The sequence below is a fragment of the Haliaeetus albicilla genome, chromosome 11 (assembly GCF_947461875.1).
Source record: "Haliaeetus albicilla chromosome 11, bHalAlb1.1, whole genome shotgun sequence".
NCBI classification, from domain to species: domain Eukaryota; kingdom Metazoa; phylum Chordata; class Aves; order Accipitriformes; family Accipitridae; genus Haliaeetus; species Haliaeetus albicilla.
Genome location: NC_091493.1, coordinates 20,787,519 through 20,807,109, shown reverse-complemented (window position 1 = coordinate 20,807,109; position 19,591 = coordinate 20,787,519). Strand labels below are relative to the sequence as shown.

At 38.5% G+C, this 19,591-nt stretch overlaps 1 protein-coding gene across 1 annotated transcript in view; it reads left to right on the top strand.

Moving 5' to 3' along the window:
- The first annotated feature begins 910 nt into the window (after positions 1–910).
- The window catches only part of FRMPD2 (FERM and PDZ domain containing 2), a 77,874-nt gene continuing 59,193 nt past the window's right edge, over positions 911–19,591 (top strand). The window contains exons 1-6 of the mRNA XM_069797630.1: positions 911–1,329; positions 10,883–11,008; positions 14,699–14,856; positions 15,769–15,834; positions 17,051–17,236; positions 18,115–18,241. Of these exons, the coding sequence (XP_069653731.1) occupies positions 10,885–11,008; positions 14,699–14,856; positions 15,769–15,834; positions 17,051–17,236; positions 18,115–18,241 (661 nt within the window). The 5' untranslated portion in view covers positions 911–1,329; positions 10,883–10,884. The remainder of the gene's footprint in view (positions 1,330–10,882; positions 11,009–14,698; positions 14,857–15,768; positions 15,835–17,050; positions 17,237–18,114; positions 18,242–19,591) is intronic.

Genomic DNA, 19,591 nt, shown 5'->3' with positions numbered 1-19,591 from the left:
TAATCTTGACTTGTGTCTACCATAGACATGGACAGCAAAAGAGATGCTTGCCTGATATAAATATTTTCTTCTAGCTTTTGGCCTTTTGTATGATACCATATTTTCTGTTGTGTCATCCAATTTTTGAGGGTCTTCTTTAAAAATAAAATTTTGTCTGCTCTATCTGAATACTAACATTATCATAAAAGTGGATATTTGCCATTGCAATACATAACATACACTTTGATAATTTCTTCTGTTTGTTTTGTTGGGTTTTTTTTAAACACTTGGAAGTGAATGAATTCAGACTTTTTGGAGGCAAAGGGGCTTCTATTTAGCTCAAACTCAAAGAAAGCTGTTTTGAAGATGGAAGGAATAAAATAGAATGCCAAGAGAAACAGACCTGGGAATAATGTAGGAACAATCAATGTGAAGAGCTTATTGAGTAAGTCCAATAGAACTTTCTTTTGTTTTGCTAAGGTGTTTTTTTTTCTTCACTTTCTTATGCTCAACTCACAGTTGTCCTACAGCATCCCATGAGCCCCCTTTGCCCTGCTCTGAGCACAGCTACACCCTGCAATAATTAATCAGAATTTTTGAGATTGAGTAATATTAAAAAAACAATCAAATTCCCTTCTTTCAGTTCTTTTTTCTTCCAGACAGACCCATCAAAATCTCATCCACACTGTTTATTGAGTCTGAAGAACTTTGCTGCTCATAAAAGACACACTCACTGCCTTAGACCATCAATCTCTGCTTTGGTGTACTGCTTCTCTCTGGATTGGCAGCGGGCTGAAAGTGACATCAGTCCACAGGGCTTTAGATCTAATGCTCCTGTGTGCGTCAAGTAATCCAATTGAGTTCTTATATGTCGACGGACCCAGAGATTTATATTGAGCCACTTCCTAAAAGCTGACTCTTATTACCTGGCAGGTGAACTAACAAAAAAAAAAAAAAAAAGAAAAAAGAAAAGAAAAAAAAAAGAAAAGGAGGGAGTGTAAACAGCCTCAGCAGACATGACATTGCCCTCAACTTCAAACCAGGGGCTGCTAGGCTTGGCTTGCAAGCAAGAGAAGGAACCTTACTGTTTACTTGCTTAGCCACTTGCCAGACCACACGGTGCTTAGTTACAAGGCATAAACAAAGCAGTAGAAAGAGAGAAAGGAAGAAAGAGAAAGAAAGAGAGAAGACAGAAAGAAAGAGAGAAAAAACCAAGAAAGAGAAGTCCAAGCAAGTACTGAATATGTTTAATGTGACACTTAAAACTATGATGATCTAAACAATCAGTATTGGGAAAAATATAGAAGATTTCAGACTATTCTGGATGCAGCATCTGTCCAACGTGTACAGGTAGGTTCTTACGTATTTCTCTTAATCTCATTATCAATTAAATAAGTATTAAAGCATTCATCTTCCTGGCTTTGTACAGCAGTATCTAATATTTACCCTGGGGTTTTTTACATTAAAGCTCACTTCATTTCTCTCAAGTCATTAGCTAATCCTGATTAGAAGGCTGCCTTCTTCTGGAGTTAGAAACATTCACCTATGACAGAATTTCACACATAAAAATTCAGAGTACTTCAGCCTATTTCTATTTTCTATTGAAGGCAAAGGAATAGAAGGCACTAAATTGCTACTGCTCTTACGGCAGGGATAAGTCTTCATTGGTATAACACCATTCACATGATTCTGGAAGACACGTTTAAGTACATTATTAATTCATGGATTTATACTGAGTACTGTTATTTAGGAAACAGCACTGAACTCCAAACACCAGAAAGACATGTTTCTAGTGATTACAAACTGGGACTAAAGACTCTCAATTAAGAAATTGGTTTCCTAATTTCTTCTCTACTGCTCTCTACTGTGTTTTTAGGCAAGTCCCTGCATTACAGTTTGCAGTTTCTAAAATAAAAACAGCCTTATTTCATGGAAGTTTTGGCATATGCTTTGTAAACATTAGTAATTTATAAATTTTTAGATGGAAATTCCAGAGGAATACAAATAATGCTAATTTACTATTTACATCTAAAGTGGATCACTGATGATAGCAAACCACATCATCCTCAGTGATCTGGTGAAAGAAGGCACTGAGAACTTCTCAGGTGATAGAGCCAGTCAGCATCAGAATCAAGATCAGAAGCTTTGGATATCTTGCTACTGCAAACAAAGGTATAACCGTGACATTTTCAGGACTCGAAAACTCTAGCTTTAGAGTACCTGTTTAACATATTAACAATAGGCAAACCACAGCAGCATTGACTACAGTAGGATTAGCTGCTTGAGAAGCTATGGAGAGGCTTTGGGAAGCCTGGACAGTATAGGCTAAAACTTCATTTTTCTCTGGCACCTGAAGAAGCTGCAGTAAAGCCTGCTCCAGTGCTTTTACATGTGTTGTGGTGCTACCTTTTAACCTCAGCATCAGCACATCATTTGACTCTTCATTCCCAGCTCCTATGTCTGGAACGAGGCTGCCTCATTGCAGAGAATTACATAATGCCTAAAAAAGGAGATAAGCCAATCAAAATAAAAGAGAAATACTACTATGGTACTTGAGTTCTACTGTCCTACTATTTCTGGCACTGCAGCAGCAGACAGCATGTCTTTGAAGCTTCAATCTTTGAAGCACTGGAATGTAGATTATGTATTAGATGTAGCAGATTCAGTTCTAGGCCAGCAGTCCGTTATGCTTTTTTGTAGAATGAGCTTTTAATGACAGGTACATGAGAAAAATAAAAGAATGGCAGTAGGTGTCTATCATAGATAGATATTCTGTGAGGTCCTTGGTGTTTGACATCAGCCAGGGTGGAGGTGATAGGGCATATAAGCTTAGCAAGAACAAACATAGCACCACTTTCTTTTGAATGCAGTTATCCAGTGAGATGTTTTTATACATTTCTACTGAAAGAACATATATTTGCAAACTGACTGCAGACTGTAATATTCTCCTCTGAAATTCACAGGTAGGTTCCCCTTGAAGTAAAGAGGAAATCGGAATTTAGCCCTGTAATTCTGATTCTGTAGGATGGTGTGTTCTTCTACATTTTCTTTTGGCATCAATAACATTTTGTGTCTTTGAGGAACAATGTCCATAGATCTTGTAATAAAGCCACACCTTTTAACAGACTTACCACTCAGTTCATGAAATTCACTACAGAGAGGCACATAACCACACTGCTCAGGAATCAGATTTCAACTCTCTCCTTCAAAGATTGGACTTTTTAAAGACTGGCCCAACCCATGAGAAGTTTATGATTTCCTAGCAATGAAATATGGCTCTCTTCAGCAATGAAATTTTATCCCCCTTGAGTCCTGAATACTTTGGAATAATCTGGTTAATTCTCCTATTGATTAAAGTGCATGTTTCCAGAAAGGAAATAAAATAGTTTACATTAGAAGGTGGAAAAATACTGTATAATGAAGGCTGTATCATTCCAGCTATAATTTCTCTGGCATAATCTTTCTAAGGAAAAGTCATGCTTTAGCAACAAGGCAACTCCCTTATTGACTTCTCAGTGTTTACAGATTTGGCTCTGCCTGTCTACTTTATTTGAACAGAATTTTTTAACATCATTTTAAGTGTTTATTCAAATTATAAACCCATAAATTTCCACCCCATACTTCAGAGGGTTGAATTTCATACTTAATGAGATTCATCTCTCTGGTATGAGGAATACAGTGTATTCTCTCCAAAATTATAATAAGTGTACAATGAGTCAGAGTATGAAATTTGTACATGGAATATATGTGAATAAATCAGGTTATGATTTAAATTAATTTTAAACTAGATCTTTCAAAAAAATGCTCTTTTCAGTCTCTTCCAACTTTTCATGTAGCTAAAATTTATTGGTATTTTATGGACAAGCAGCACTGAGTTGTACTTAAGCAAAGTAATTAGTAATTATCCAGCTTTTTATCCAGTTGTTATGCTTATATTTCCAGGTAAAAAAAAATGTTGTCATGAATGATAGCATGTATCAAGAACTGACTTTAAAGGGTTACGGTAGTGGCCCTAAGATACATTATATACACAAGAAGCTCAGAGTTTAATTTAGACATTTTTAAAAGTCTAAAGTACACGGTGTGGGCACCTAATCTCTCCAGATACTTTCCTTTTTTGTTTCGCTAAAATATTCATACAGTTATGATTAAGATATTATATTACATTTATTTTCAATACAGTTTGTTCTGTATTTCCCCTAAGATTATCAGTAACAATCATTAGTTTGGTGATAGCAACAACATTCCCTTAATTCAATTTCAACTACATTTTAATGTATTTTGAGAATTTACTGTTTGAGAATTTACTTGGGTTTTCAATTTTAAACGTTATAGATGAATAGTGCCTATAAAGCCAATATATTTAGGTGTCATTTCTTAGTAAATAATTTCTATACTATATTTTTTATAAGCTTAATTTGTCTTATGGAAAGTACTGTTCTTCAAAAATAAAATAAAACCTGAAGTATTAAACCAGAACTGTCATCAAGACAACAGATGCAGTCAGACCCTATCCAAAGCTCACAATTACTGACTGATCATCTTCTTTCCTCTGTAGCCAATTTCATGTTGCAGTTTTGTGGATTGTTATGAATCAGATGCAAAACAAAACACGTTTAGGGTTCTCACTGACAGACAATTTGGTCCCAGCTTTCAGTGCTTCTTCAGTATCGCCTAACTACCTAGTCCTATGATTTTGTTTTAAAGAAGCAAACAACATGCAGTGTTGAGCAACAAAAGATTGTGATCCTCATGTGAAAATTGTTCATTTAAGAATATTTAAGTGTAGACACTCTTCAGTGAGGCAGAATTATTTCACTGATCCCAACCTGTCCATAGAGACCCAGAATCAGTTTAATATGCATCTACTATGCAATAATCTTGTGCCTATCTTCCCATTTCAATTAAGAAAGGATTCTGTACATCAAATATTTAATCTGTATCCATACTAGGATAATTTTCAATTTCAAAATGTCTCTACATTCACATTTATAACTATATAATATTTAAGTGCATAAAGGAGATCAGTTAAGCATCTTCCTGGAGATACTGCCTGCAGAATGCAGAGAGGTGATTCTGGCCCTGGTTCAGGTTAATGCCAATTGCTGTCCCTGCCACCACGGCTCAGGGAAGTCAGAGGCAGTGAGATTGATGCTACCTGCATCTGTTCCTTCTCCACCTGTGACTACAGAAAGTGTTCTGCCTTCATCATGTCACATCAATGCACTGCTAGGTTTGGGACAGACTCTTAGTAAATTCTGTAAATTTACTTTGGAATTATCACTGATGATTTCAAAACTGTACCTCAGTCCAAAAGTTAATATGGGCCCTATTTTTAATCCCCCTAATTTTGTATTCCAAGTTTGATTTATTGCACAGCAAGTCCTGAGATACACTGCAAGAACTTTTCTTAGGGTATTTGGGATACTTGATATTAAAAAAGCATTTGTCTTGCCTTTAATCAGATATAATTTGTGTTTTAATTTACTTCTAGCCTTCAGTGAATTTTCAGTCCCTTTTGCTGAAGTTGCTGAACTTTTGTGTCAACATGATGTAAAGATACAAATTCATCACTGAACTACTCTTAAACATAAAGGACTTCAAAGCAACATGTTACTGTATGTTATTAATCATTGACGGGTGCAGCCGCAGGGGAAAATAAAGAGATAGGATAGACAGACTGATTTTATCTAGGTCGAAGTCCTCACCTTGGTGTGTTCAGAAATTACATTACCTGATATGTTAATTAACCCATTGTCCAGCACCTCATGTCAAGTAAAAGGATGCTGACAAAACTGACATTTTTCCAGCTGCTTTTCATTCTAAAAGATCTTTAAGAATTAGCAAGTCTGTTTTGCTAATCTGTCTGCTACAGATCCCTTTTCAGCCCTTAAAATCAGTCTATTAGCCCTCCAACACCCTAGGAAAATGTCCCTTCAACTTCCTATCTTTCCTGGCACTTGATCAGCTTAGATTTGAAAACGGACTGCTCGACATCTTGCAGAATAGCACCTGAGGTCCTCTGGCTAAGTGCCTTCTTCCAAAAGAGTTTTTTTTCCCCCACTTCATCTTGCTGCCACTGATACAAGAAGTTTTGCCTTTGGCTATACTTAAGCAGGTTTGGGTACCCTTGGTTTTGGTAATTTATTTACAGGAGTTGCTTTTAGACTATCAGGCAGCACCTGAGGCCTAAAGGGGACTGTTAGACATAGCTAAGAAATTGGAGTACAACAGCTGAAAGGGATAGAAGGCTAAGAAAAATACTGTATCTAGAGAAAGTTGGCTAAAGACCGTCTTTTTACAGACTTGTGTGTCGTTTTATTGGTGTGTCCTTCAATGCAGCACCAGAAGAAACAATTCCTGGTCTTAAATTTGCCCTTGAAAGTGATCGATGGAGATTCAGATACTTCCACACAGTGTAGTGCTTAAATTAAGCAAAATCAGTATTAGCCAACTTCATGTGTCTTCATGTGCAGTGGGTTTACACCAGCTTATATGTACTGTTATGAGTAGACAACTTTTTCTGGATATAGTGGTGCAAATGGAAGAGGTTACACTCCAAGCCCCCCCTCACTTGCCTGCCAGTACAAGCCTACACTCATACTCTGCTAGTGAGGTTAGTGGCTGAGGTTAGCAACCTCTCAGATCTGTCAGAGGACCTACTTATGTTGCCTCTCTCTGACTCACTCATGTCAAAATCAATCAGTCATCTCTAGTAGAGGGGCTGTGATGGGCATTTATGTCCAAACCATAAAGAGGCAATACACCTTTCTCAGACACAACTGCTTACAAAATCTACATCTGTTTACACTCTTCAGCAATTCAAAAGCTGGTTAAGTTTCCAGCTAGGTATTTTGCAATATACAGATAGAGTAATGAAGCAGAACTGGATGTTCAGTCAGAAGAAAGACAAGACCGCTGCAAGAACAGCTTCCAGGCAGGAAAAATTGAAAGGCATTTCTGGTTTGACAGAAGCCTTTCCAGTTCACAGAATGCTTGGTTCTTACCCAAGGTTAATCCTTTGTTGTTGTTGTTGTTGTTGTTATGTTTTTAAATACACTTTTTTTGCCAAAGTTCTCATTTCCAGTTGTTCTTCAGGATGCCCAAATGGGGCAAATCTGTTCTTGCTTCATGCCTTTAAAAGTTGACCAGAAACAAACTTGACACCATGTTTTCAAAACCTAAACATGGTTTCTCCTTCCTCACCATCTTATTCGCTGCTGTGTCCTATGATCTCCCTTTTTAATCTGTTTTTTCACCATCATCCAGGCAATGGATTAAGACTGATGCTATAGAAACTGATTCTACAGCTGAACCAACTCCCCAGTAAACTCCCTCTAATAGGCTTGCATGAAAAGGGCTGTCATTTAGTTAGGAATCCAGATGCCCTGTTCCTCTTGAGGATTTTTAATTCACATGACTGTGTTTGATAAGGGAAGGTCGGTTTCCCTACAAAAGTAATAGTTTTTAGCTCTTTTGTTGTCTTCATACAGTCAACAAAGCAGCAAAAGTAAAGATGAAGGTTGACAAAAGCCAAGTTGCTCCCTTACATTTTACTAAATAAGACTGCCAAATCTAATAAATCCAAATTGCACGTAAAGTGACCCTGGCATATGAAATTACTAATGCGTGGTTGTTATTAAGTGTTAAATTCAGATGCAGAGCTGTAGTTCATTACCTTTTACAATCTATTCAATTTCTTTCATTGAGCCTAGATTTCAATGACTGTTTGGATGAAAGCTTGCACATATGATAAAACAAAATGTACCAAAATAGAATAAAATAATTTAGAAAGAAATGTGATAAATAGGTGGATATTTGTGGCAAAATGATGGCTTATCCTCACCTCAGTGTACCTTTCATATCTATGCAAGAAGAGTAGATTAAATTCTTCCAGGGGAAAATCTATTGGCGTGAGACAGTCCACGTAATGAATGCACATGTTGCAAAGATAGAATGGGGAGGATATTTTAGGCTAATTTGCCTATTTGGATGGCACTATCTTCTTCCACAGAAGTCAGCAGAAAATTTGTCTTTGACCTCAGAGCACGAATTGGCACTGAAAGCCCATTGCTACTTTTTCCAGGCACAAAAATGTTAACCTCTGTATCCTGGCCAAACTCCAAAGTGGGTGATTACATTCTGCTGCTCTAATTTTTCCCTGCAGGCTCAACTAGATCTAGCATCATTTCCTGATGTGTAGTGTTACTGCGAACAATCAAGTCCCTTTTTGCAAGGTTATTGTTAACTTTCCTCCTTGCCTCCTAGTTTGTCTGCTTTGCCTTATCAGTTATAGCTTGTTTGAAGGTCAGAACTGTTTGGTTCTGGATCACAGCTTTTATTAAATTGAAGGACCATGAATATGTGCAGTGCTACAATGATAACAACATCTTTATATCACTTTTACTCTCATATCATATACATAGTGTAGCCTGGCTATAAGAGGAAATGAAATGTATTTTTTTCCCCAAGCACTCACAGTTGTATTTTTGTCAAATATCATGTCATGTTGGTCTTGAAAATCAAAAGTCAAAAACACAGCCCAAAATTACAGGGCATTCTGAGTGTGTTTAAAAATCAATTGACAATTTGCTTGTAAAATAACACATTGCTTAACTCTACATTGCATTAAAGCAATAATTTATTACACTTTAAAGAGATTATGATTTCCATGGCCATACAATGTAATTATTTTTGGAAGAAGTTTGCACATCATTGCTAGCAGAATTCATTTAATTCATACTTAGTATTGATCTGAGACATTACTTTTACTCTTAGAAAAAACATTCACTACAAATGTTAAGCAGCTCTGGCGTAACTGCTGATTTCACTTTGGCTTTATAAAGTTGTAACACTTGCACTCTGGATAGTCGCTTATTGAGTAACTTAAGCTAGTCAGAAATGTCAGTACTGAAATCACTTGGTATAAGCACTTCTATCTAAAATAGAGGATGCAGTGCTCCTTCCTCCAGCACAGTCTCAAATAAAACAGCACTAAGTACAGTCTGGTGGATTACCCATATGGAGAAGTCACACAGGTTCTAGCTCTGGGGATGTGAATTGATTGCTTAGTCCCAGTACCACAGGGTTAAGTGAAATGCTATCACAGTAACTTACTATTAAGAGAAATGGTGATGGCTTAGATTAAGAAGATTTGTCTGTCTCTTCTAATTAAGCTTAGGTTCTTAAGAAGCTTTACTATCCTTTGAAGCTACAGAGACTAAAATTAGGACTCTGGTTCTGTTTAAAATGTCACTAGGTTGGTCCATAATCCTGTAGGGATTGCAGCAAGGGATCATTCTTTCAATGTTGTGATTCCTTGTTTGGGAGCTACTGAGCCAGCACAAGACCCCATGAATCAAAGTCTGAGTAGTCTATTAATCAGCAACAAGTTGGGCCTGCAGAACATTGTAATGCTCTTGCAGTGACCCCTTGAAGACTGCATAATAAACAGGAAGCTGGCAAAGAAATCAGCTGTAAGACACAGTAAATTCTACTGCAGGCAGAGAGCAAATGGTAGCAGTAAGTGGGTTGTGCACAGAGGGTGAAGAAATGATTAGGGGGGAAGATCTGTTTTCGGGCTGTAAGTGAAGTCATTTTACAGTGGCGTTTATAATCCTATACATGACAGTAGCATCCTAGGGTCTAGTGTCCTCACTTGGTGGTCTACAGACAATGTCAAAACCTCAAAGCAATAGATGGATCACTTCCAACTTTTCTCATTATGCCCCTATTTACACAGCACACAATGAACCTATGGAGCTCACTGTTACAGGGTAGTAACAGCAAAAGTGTAAATTAATTTCAAAAATTTTTAGAAAATGTTAAACTTGGATTCAGTTTTCCTTACAGATGTGTAGACCTAGAGCAGCTCTGCCTAGATTAGCAAATTGCAGAAATGTAAAACTGGTGAAGTAGAAAAATCAGAGCCATTTATGAAGAACAAAACCTTCTTTGACAATAGTTAGTATGATAAAATATTCAGAGAAAAAGAAACCTTGATACTTCAAGTCACAAGCCAGTTTCTAGTTGGCTGGGATTAGAAAAATACTTTTCCAATAGGGAAAACATTAAATTATGATTCACTACAGGATGCCTTTCTCTAAATGATCTGATGCTGCGCTGCAGCTGAGACAAAACAGGGAGTGTGTGGACCAACATTCTTCTGCAATATGCCAGGTCTTACATACCTGTCAGATAAGACAGTGTGCTGGGAGCCACTAAATTGCTATTCAGCAGCTCACAGAGGGAATCATATTCTAATTTGGTTTAGTGAAACAAAGCAAGTTTATATGTATATTGGTATGGATGAACTGCAGGTTCTGAGTCTCAGGTATCTGACCAAGAAAAATCTCTCATCAATGAATCCAGTAAGAGTCTACAAAGCTTTTACTGATCAATCTGCTGAGCAATGAATGAAACTCAAATGATCTGTTGGGCTGTGTTTATAAACCTTTCATATTACAATGCATCTCTTTTGCTTTGCTGTTCTTTTTCTCTTAGATTAACTCTGTCATGTTTTTATAAAGAAGAGCATCCAATTAAGCAGCAAAATCAATGCTCTACCATTCAGATAACCACTCACAAAGTCTGAACAGTACATATTAATGAAGAATCTCCTGAGTAAAAACTATTTGCCCCACAGAATCTTGTGATTGGTTTCTAAAGATGAGAAAAAGGGCTCAAAAATATTACAGGAAGTCGCTTAGTTCAGTCCCCTTTATTTACTCTTACTCAGATTAAGATAGGGATGAATGATACCTACCTTTTGTGAACAAAGAAGCAGGGTGGTTCATAAAATATTTCTTATTGTGAGAGAAGGGTACAATTGTAATCAGTATGGCTTGCTTTGAGCAATTCAGTCTACTTTAGAGTGTCCAAAATCTGGTTTCTACTGCGGCAGGCATGAGCAGTTCTTGTGTGACACTGGCCGAGGTCCTGTGGGCAAAAGGAAGCCCTCTGGAGGAAGAAGAAATATGGGCACTATTGTACCTGGCCACAGTGCAGCTTCTGGAGGACCTTCACAAAGGTGAGGTGAAAAGTATCTTCTTATAGTCCTTACGGTTGGAAATTAAATCTTGAGTTATTTTAGCTCTTTTGAGGGTTTGGGGTTTTTTTGAGACAAAAAGCACTAATGGCAATAATAGCATATTGCTAATAAAAATGAGAAATCTTTCAGTGCTGCTGGGATTACATGCAGACTGCTCTGCCTACATAAGAGATCTTCACAGAGGGCTTTTTTTTTTTCCAAATTACACATCAGATATTAATTCATCTAAGTACAACTATAAATGGTGTAACAGGACAGAAGAGTCCTTCCTAAAGTCTGAATAACATACACACAGAAAGTGCAGTGCCAGCTAGGATCATGTCCTTCATGTACTGACAGTGCAGGACAGGCAAATCCACATGGCTCCTCATTCAGCTAGTGAGAGACTTTTATCCTGGATGATAATAATGTGACTTATCATAATGGCTAGGCAAGTCATCATGATGAATGCTTGCCAAGCAGGCCAGCTGTACAACAGAGCACAGCTGAGCAACCTGTCACATTTTGAGAACTGTTTATGACAACAGATATTCCTTTTGAGGGGACAATGGATGAGATGTGTTCTTACCTCATGAGCATGTAGAATCAAAATACAAAATACTGAAAACAATTGATATATAACCTCCTATAGCTGGAGGGGTGAACTTTTACTACCAACTAGTTTTTAATGGACTGGAACACTATAGCAGGTTGACTATACCATCAGTTCTCTATTATCTAGTGTAACAAGAGGATAGAACAGCTCAGACAAGACAGGCACCAGGAATGTGCAAAGGAGCGCAGCATAGATATACCCACCTGGATAGATTCAGCTCAGCTTAATTAACTCAGTGCCAGACACTAAGCTGACACAACGTTCTCCCGATCTCTTGTTTAAAAAGAGGAAAAAAAAAAAAAGACAAGACTTGTTGGATGTCTGTTGAATTGAGATAATCAGCCTATATTCCCTATGCTGCATGAGATAAATTTACAGTATTATGATCAGAAGATGAAGAGTAAAACAAGAGGAAGTAGGGATGTAGGACCAAGCTGATCTATAGGTCAAGTGCAAGGCTGCTCAAACATGTCTTTAGAGACTCAAGTCCGGAAGTGATGCCAAGTTGGACTCATGCTGAAGCTGAATCCCCAGTGCTCCCATTTCTTAGAGGGCACCAAAGGTGAACTGCCTCTGCATAGCATCATCCCAGTTGACTAAGACATATCTCTGGCTCCACATCTCTTAATTACTGCCGCGTTTGTGCTGCACTGTGCTTGATGTAATAAATCCTGCTAGAACTGGTGATGGTCAGCACTACTTGCTATAGCAATATTTCCAATGTCTTTGTGCACTGACTGGTTAGGCAGGTATGCTCACTCATTGGCTGGCCAACATTACAGAAGGCCAGGTAATCTTGTTGAGGCTAAAGTACAAGCTGGCTACCTGTTTCTAAGCCAGAAAAATTTCCAAGCATGTGCTAGTTGTATTTGCTCACAATACTAGAGAAAATGGAGAAGGAGCAAAAGAGAAGGCTAGCTGATAATTTTAAGACCTTTAATTTTGTAAAGAAGTAAACGCCACAACTGTTGCAAATACCAGTGAGTACTGATTCTCTGGGTCCTCTGGCTGTACCAACCTCCTAGGTGTATATGAGTTCCCAGCTTAACATTTTACCCATTTTTACCATCCATTTTCCTGAGGTAAAGGTCACCATGCATAAGAACTAAGTAGCCATTTTTTAATATATAATTTTTAAATGCTAAAATACCAGAGCATTTAGGGCATGTTTCTGAGCTCTTCTCCTATGAAGATCTGAATGGTCTCTGTTCTCATGGTTTAGACTGAAGAGAGTGGTTCAGCAGCCAACACTTCTTATTTTTTTTTAAATTACCTATATTTCCAGGAACCCTATATCTAAATATTGCCATAGTTAATGCAGCTTTTCCCCTTTCTAAAGTAAACAGATTGATCTTAGATGCTTTTTGTCATGTCTTTTTAATGAATATTTTAATGAAATCACTTGGATGTCTTTGGTGAAATTCACTTAACGTATGTATGCAAGTGCGGTGTGTTTGCAGAAGACTGCACATCCTCATGCTTCCACTCCTGCTTCGGACCACTGGGACTGACCTCAGTGGATCTCTGCAGTGGTATTTTTTAAGAGTACCCAGCCCTTTACAAGGAGAATCCAGTCCATTACTGACATACCTTCAAATACAATTTTTCAGGGAACAGCAAGGGCAAGCTGTTCCCTAAGGGACAGGGAGCCCAGATCCAAGCATGGTTACAAAGGTGGCAGGGCAAGGGCTGTGCCAGCCAGGGCCCTATCACACAGTACCCAAGTAAGGCGAGTAGGGCAGGTCTGGGGTTGACAGCTGAGAATCCAGACCACCACACAAGTTTGCGGTGACAAGGCAGGTCTGAGGTCAAGCTGGGAAGCTGCGTCAGAATCAGGTCTGGTGTGGGCAACCAGGGTCAGACAGCCTAGCAATCCCCAGCCAAGTCCACAGTGACAAGGCAAGTCTAAGGACAGGCTGGGAAGTCAGTCTGTGTGTCAGGATCAATGAGGTCCACAGTCAGGCAAGGCATGGCTGTGGCTGAGCTGGAGACAGGCACTCCTACACCATACATTAGGCAGGGACTCAAGGCCCCAGGCTGAGCTTAACTGGAGCCTGGGATTATGGCCAGAGGTAGGGGGTAGGTCCCAAGTGAAGCTGGTCAGGGCCATTAAGGCCTAGTAGTGTCCTCAGGACCTTGTCAGGTTTAGGAGTCTACATTTATCATTTTAAATCACTTTTGTTTGAAATATCACCTCTCTTTTAACAGAACTGACACTCAGACGGCAAGACTGAATGTGAATAATGCTAAAATATCATGGCTGTTCACATTACTGGTAGAATCTAGTCTAAGTTTTAGTTTGGATAGTTTTCATATTTGCATTCTGGTAAAAAAAAAAACCCAAAGTTCAGGTTAGTTGGAAATGATGCTTCCACTTAAAAGCTTCATAGGTTATAGCACTGGGACTTGGGAAGTTTGTTTCTACTGCTACCTCAGTTTCTGTTGACTGACACAGTGTAGTCATCAAAGCTGGGCTCTGCATCAGTTTCTTCATCTGTACAATGGAAATAAAAAGATACTGACTCCTGGCACTGACTTTCTGGCAAAGTAACTTGGCTTTGCTAGATACAATACAGAGAAAGAGAGGTTACTAAAATGCAGAGCCACAGAGAAGAGATTTGTACCATGGTCATGTAACCTAATGGAAGCTAACTTAAGGTCTTTTGCAAATGCCAGCTTCAAAGTATTCATGCTTTATTGGAAGGAGTGTTCTACTCTTCTGATGGTCTCTTGTGTTCTGCTTAAAAAGATCTACCAAAAATGTCAAGATCTCCAGAATCTGCACATGGTATGTAATGCTGCCTTTCCTTAGGCTTCAGAAATCCACTGAAATCAATATATTGTTTATATGTGTGAAATGTTGTGAGAGGGAAATCAAGTCTTTAACCATCACTGAATTCCAGCTGACAAAATCAGCCAGGCATAAATGAGTATGATTCCACTGACTTCTGGGTACATCTCCAGGAAACTTCTGTGATGGGTTTGGCTATGCTGGTGAGATGCCAGCAATATGATTTTCTGAGCACAGTGATTTCAACATTAAGAACTCCATTATCTTCTTCAACATTTTTCAGACCCTGCCATCTGTATGATTTGTCCATGGTCAGTACTACTGTCTGCTGAAGGAAATTTGTCCTTCCAAAACAATGCATCTCAGGTGGAAGCTGTCCCTTTCAGTGCACCAGAATTGCTCCACAGGCAAAGTAAAAACCAGCACATTGGACTAACAAAGGTGAGATATATTACAAAATAAATCTAGACAGTACCTCATGAAGACAAGCTTGTGGGTTTTAATGCAGCATATCATGTATCTACTGTCAAACTCCATTTCTAATAACACTAAACAAATTAGGCTACAGTTAGAAAGATTTACATGTATCTTGCAGCTTGCCATTAGATGAGCATGCATGTCAACATCAAAATCAGTTTTGAACATCAGTCCGCAAGGTCTGCAAATATGTATTTTTGTAAAGGCCCACAGAAAGGAAGAATATTTCTATGAACATGGTGTTTGACCAGATATGGTAATTGTAATCCCAGAAGCAGCAGAACTGCAGTATCTATACAATCACAGAGTGGAAGCACTCCCAGGAAATCAGAAATATGTTCAGCTTTGTTAACAATTTACTTTTCTTCTCCCTGCCAAATAAGTCTCTCTGGCAAGAGAGTAAGATACAACACTCAGGTACCTAAAAGTTTTAAATACCACCAGGACCACATCAGTACATACTTCCCTTAGATGCTATGCAGAAATATGAAGCCTTGGAATAGATGGCCCTTACTCCAGTAATCCTCTTCCTGGACGTGACTGCTAGTCAGTCCCACAGGCAGGGGAGACCTTTAATTGCCAATGGGAAAGCTTCAAAACTAAGAAAGGAGTTCAAATTTCTTTTCCTACTCATGGCATCATTGGATAGAGGGCAGTCTGGCTTGGCCCCTCAAGCTGAACAATACTCATTGCATGCCATCTAGTCAATAAGCCAAGAGCCACTATTGTATTTTTATATATGTTTCCTCTTGTCTAGTGACCTGTTTGGCTTCTGCCATTTTGTGACCAAAGACACAAAAAGATGGTGTCTCTAGTATGAGGCTTTTCTATATTTAATGTTGACTTCATAAAGGGCTTCCTTTTCTGTTTTGACAGATGTTGGTGTATTCCTTAGGAATGACCCTCTATTGGTCAGCAGACTACCAGGTTCCTCCAAACCAGGCCAGTTACACAAACATTTTTCTTTTCTTTCATTCTGTCTTATATTGGTAGGTTCAAAGACAGAGAGGCATAATCTGAAGTCTCAGTAAGAGGGGCTTTATGTTTTGGACCACTAGAAAGAATTGGAAAGCTTGTGTCAAGGTCAAGACTTCACCAAAAATACAAGTTCATCCAAATCAGGAATTTAGTTAGGCCTCATCTTTACTTCCCCTTTTTTTTTTTTCCTTTTTCTTCAAAACCCAGAATTGTTCCCATTAAGATAAATTGTACCTTGCTTTTAAGAGCGAAGATTATTTAATCCAAGACTGTAATAAGGAACAGGCTGCCCAGGGAAGGGGTTGAGTCACCATTCGTGATGTGTAGATGTGGCACTTAGGGACATGGTTTAGTGGTGGACTTGGCAGTGTTACGTTTATGGTTGGACTCGATGATCTTAAAGGTCTTTTCCAACCTAAATGATTGTATGATTCTATGAGTCTAAGACACAAAGGGCTAAAAGAAGAACATCATGTCGGCATGATCGTGGTGCTGTGCACACTTATGTGCTTTTTCAAAGAATGGGATGCTGGAATAAAACTAAATTACTCTCCTTATTTCTGAGCAAATTCTACCAGCATCTCTGCTAGCTGAAATTTTGCATTTATTGCTTACCCAGAATACTTTCAAAGATTTGTAGCACACATTTTGCTTCATTTCTATATCCATGCTTTTGATTGCATGTTTTTGAAGAGCACAAGCTTTTAGTAGATTTAACCCCCCTTTCGTGGGTATACATGGTCTAAGAGAAAAGGCTCTATAAGCTAAATGACTAAAATTTAAGTATCTGGTCTCTATGGCAACAGTTTTGGCTGGTATAACTCCTCACCTTTTTGAAGCTAATGCTGCCACATGTCTTACTTGCATGAATCTTTAAGATTCACAGTCTAATTAGCAAAGCTGTGGAGCAGATTGAGCCATTGTCTGTCACCAAGAAGCCCCTATACAGGCTGATGACCCTCCTTTAAGGGCCAGTTCCCTCCAAGGCTATCCTGGATCCCATTAGAGACTCTATTTAGTGCTGTTATGCTGCCTGTCTGGAATTTTCCTAAAGTCTAAAGGTATTCAGTGCCCATTTCTCACCCAGGGTGAAAGGCTTACAAAAATTCCTGGTCCCAGTTTATACAGGATTTCAGACCACTGGGAGATGTCATTTAACAGTACCTCCATTTTGACTCAGTCTCTCCAGCTGAGTGACCAACTACACACGCTCTTGCTGACACTGTGTGAAGATCTGCCACATAAAAGACTTTCTCCTGAATCAATTCTGGAAGCATGTGAGGCATATCAGAAGGAATCTGCTTCCTTACCAGCAGATGTCTACATAAAGAAAATGGTCCAGTTTGCTCTGGGAAGTGTCAGTGAGGTAGGTACTACTTGGTACTACTTTCATACTCTAATCATCTCCTTTGGTGAGAGAGGGGAGCAGCAACATGGGATACAAGTGAGCAATTGCCTGAAATTAATGCTTGTATGAATTAAGGAAGTGAGATTTGGTTCTAGACTTCTAAGCAGGAAATTGAGTGGGCATGTGTACAAGCAAATGAGGCAATGAAGCCATCTCTCACACCACTCTTACACTTCTGGGAAATTATACAAACCCAGCTTTTGCGCTTACAGTATCTTCATTTCTTTGGTTAATACTGAAAATTGTAACCTTTACAGAGACTTCATATTGGCCAAAGGAATGGACTTTACACAAAAGAAAAGATTTCCCCGTTGCCACTCTGGTTTCAGACTTTCTTTGTGAAATTCAAAGAAATCACATTTACATCATATTGAGAATTTCATTCATTGTCCTTGAGTGGAACTGAACATTTGCTGTGCAATCAAGCCTGACCACGTGAAGTCTTTAATACATGAGCACCTGAGTCTTTTTCAAGATTTGAAATATCAACAAACATTTTTTGTTGACAAGCTGAATGAAACTGGAAGAAAACACACTGCAAATACTTTTTTTTCTGTTTTCAACCAATATTCCTTACCATTTTTAGATGACCTTTTCCCTTGCACCCTCTGTTATTCTATTTCCCACTGTAACAATGTCCCCCCTTAAACACTGCTAGCATGAGAGCATGAAGCCATCAAAACTCAATCCTGCTTTGTGTTAATCTGAGAAGATGAAGTTGCTTATACCAAGCAAATCAGCAGCCTCTGACAAGCAGAGGGCAAGGATCACTTCAGCATGAGAGTCTGAAGTCCACGTATCATATGACATTGACTTGCAGTACTACTGTCTTCTAGGCAGAGCGAGTAGTCACCGAAGACAGCACAGCCTCTCAGCTTAACAGAAGTCATGTGATAAGGAAAAGACTGCATGAGAAAATATCGGACACCTCACCGCTGTCCTCCCAGATGAATTTTCACCAAGGTAAAGAAAGACTTAAAATCTGAACTACCTCATAAGGATACAGCCAGCCTTTTCTGAGTCTTTCCCAAGCCAGGTGAATTGTTTAATTTCATGCTGTAGTGATTACATGTAGTGTTGGATAGGATATTTACTGCTTTACATATAAATGACCTCATAATGGAAAGACTCAGGCAAGTCAGCAAGGTTTCTGTTCCTTATTTCCTCAAAGGACAGTAGTCTGAGGGCTGTGAAGCAATGATAACGAATCAGCTTGCACAGATTTGACTCTTCAACCACTTTGCATAAAACCTGTGCATAAAAAACCCCAAAAAACTTTCAAAACTGCTTTTGTACTTTGTATACTCCAGTGGATTTTTGAAGGTAAAGAGTGGGATTCTGTGAAGTTATCCTCTTGCCATTAAGGAATATATATTCATCCTTCCTATTTGATTGCTCAAGCAAAGATTTGTGGTTTCTTTTTTATTTTAGTTCTGTTTTTCTGTTCAAGAGATGTTTTATAAATTCACACATGGATTGCTGGAGTGATTTCAAGACACAAGGCCAAATCCTGCTCACTATATAAATAAACCAGCATACACTAATTCCACATTTCATTTAACTAAGATCAAGATTTTATTATCTCTCAGAGTAATTCTCTGACTGTAAGTAAGTGTGGACTTCAGGTTCAGATAGTTCTTTTTTCTAGTCTCTTTATTGTACTGTTCACTTCAACAGAAATCTCTGATTTTGGGGCAAGGGGAAGTTTGGCCCAAGCTATGCAGGGTTTTTTTGAATATGCTTAACATTAGGCATATGAACAATCCAATTCCTATTCAGCAAATCACATATACGTTCCATTAACTTCAGCTAGAATTAAACACACGCTTAAATACCTGTGGAATATTTCTATTAGGTATTACTGGTCATAAGAAAAGGAGATTCTTTTGAAAACATACAGACAAAACACCCCTCAAATTGTATTGGCTCACTCACTCAAAAACTGAGCTTATAGATTCACACTTGCATAAGCTGGTGAAAACTATGCTGCTGCCAAAAGGGATGGTCCCATCTTCAACCCCCTATTAGCCGCAAATTCCTGCCATTTCCCTTCTACTGGATCTAGTGATTATGTATGTGAGGTGATCTCTCTGTTTTCTAGGGATTCAGGTCACATGGCTTACACTTGCTGAAGGACTTCAGTGAAACAGGGTGTTGATTACATTAAGAACATGTGAGCCACAATTTTCAAGGCAGAATTTCATTTCTTTCCTTTTTTTTTAAATTAAAAATGATCACCTTCAAAGCCTCTGGAAAAAGACAAGAGGCAATGCAACCAAAGTAAAGTTAGGGTGCAACAGAAATATGTACTTC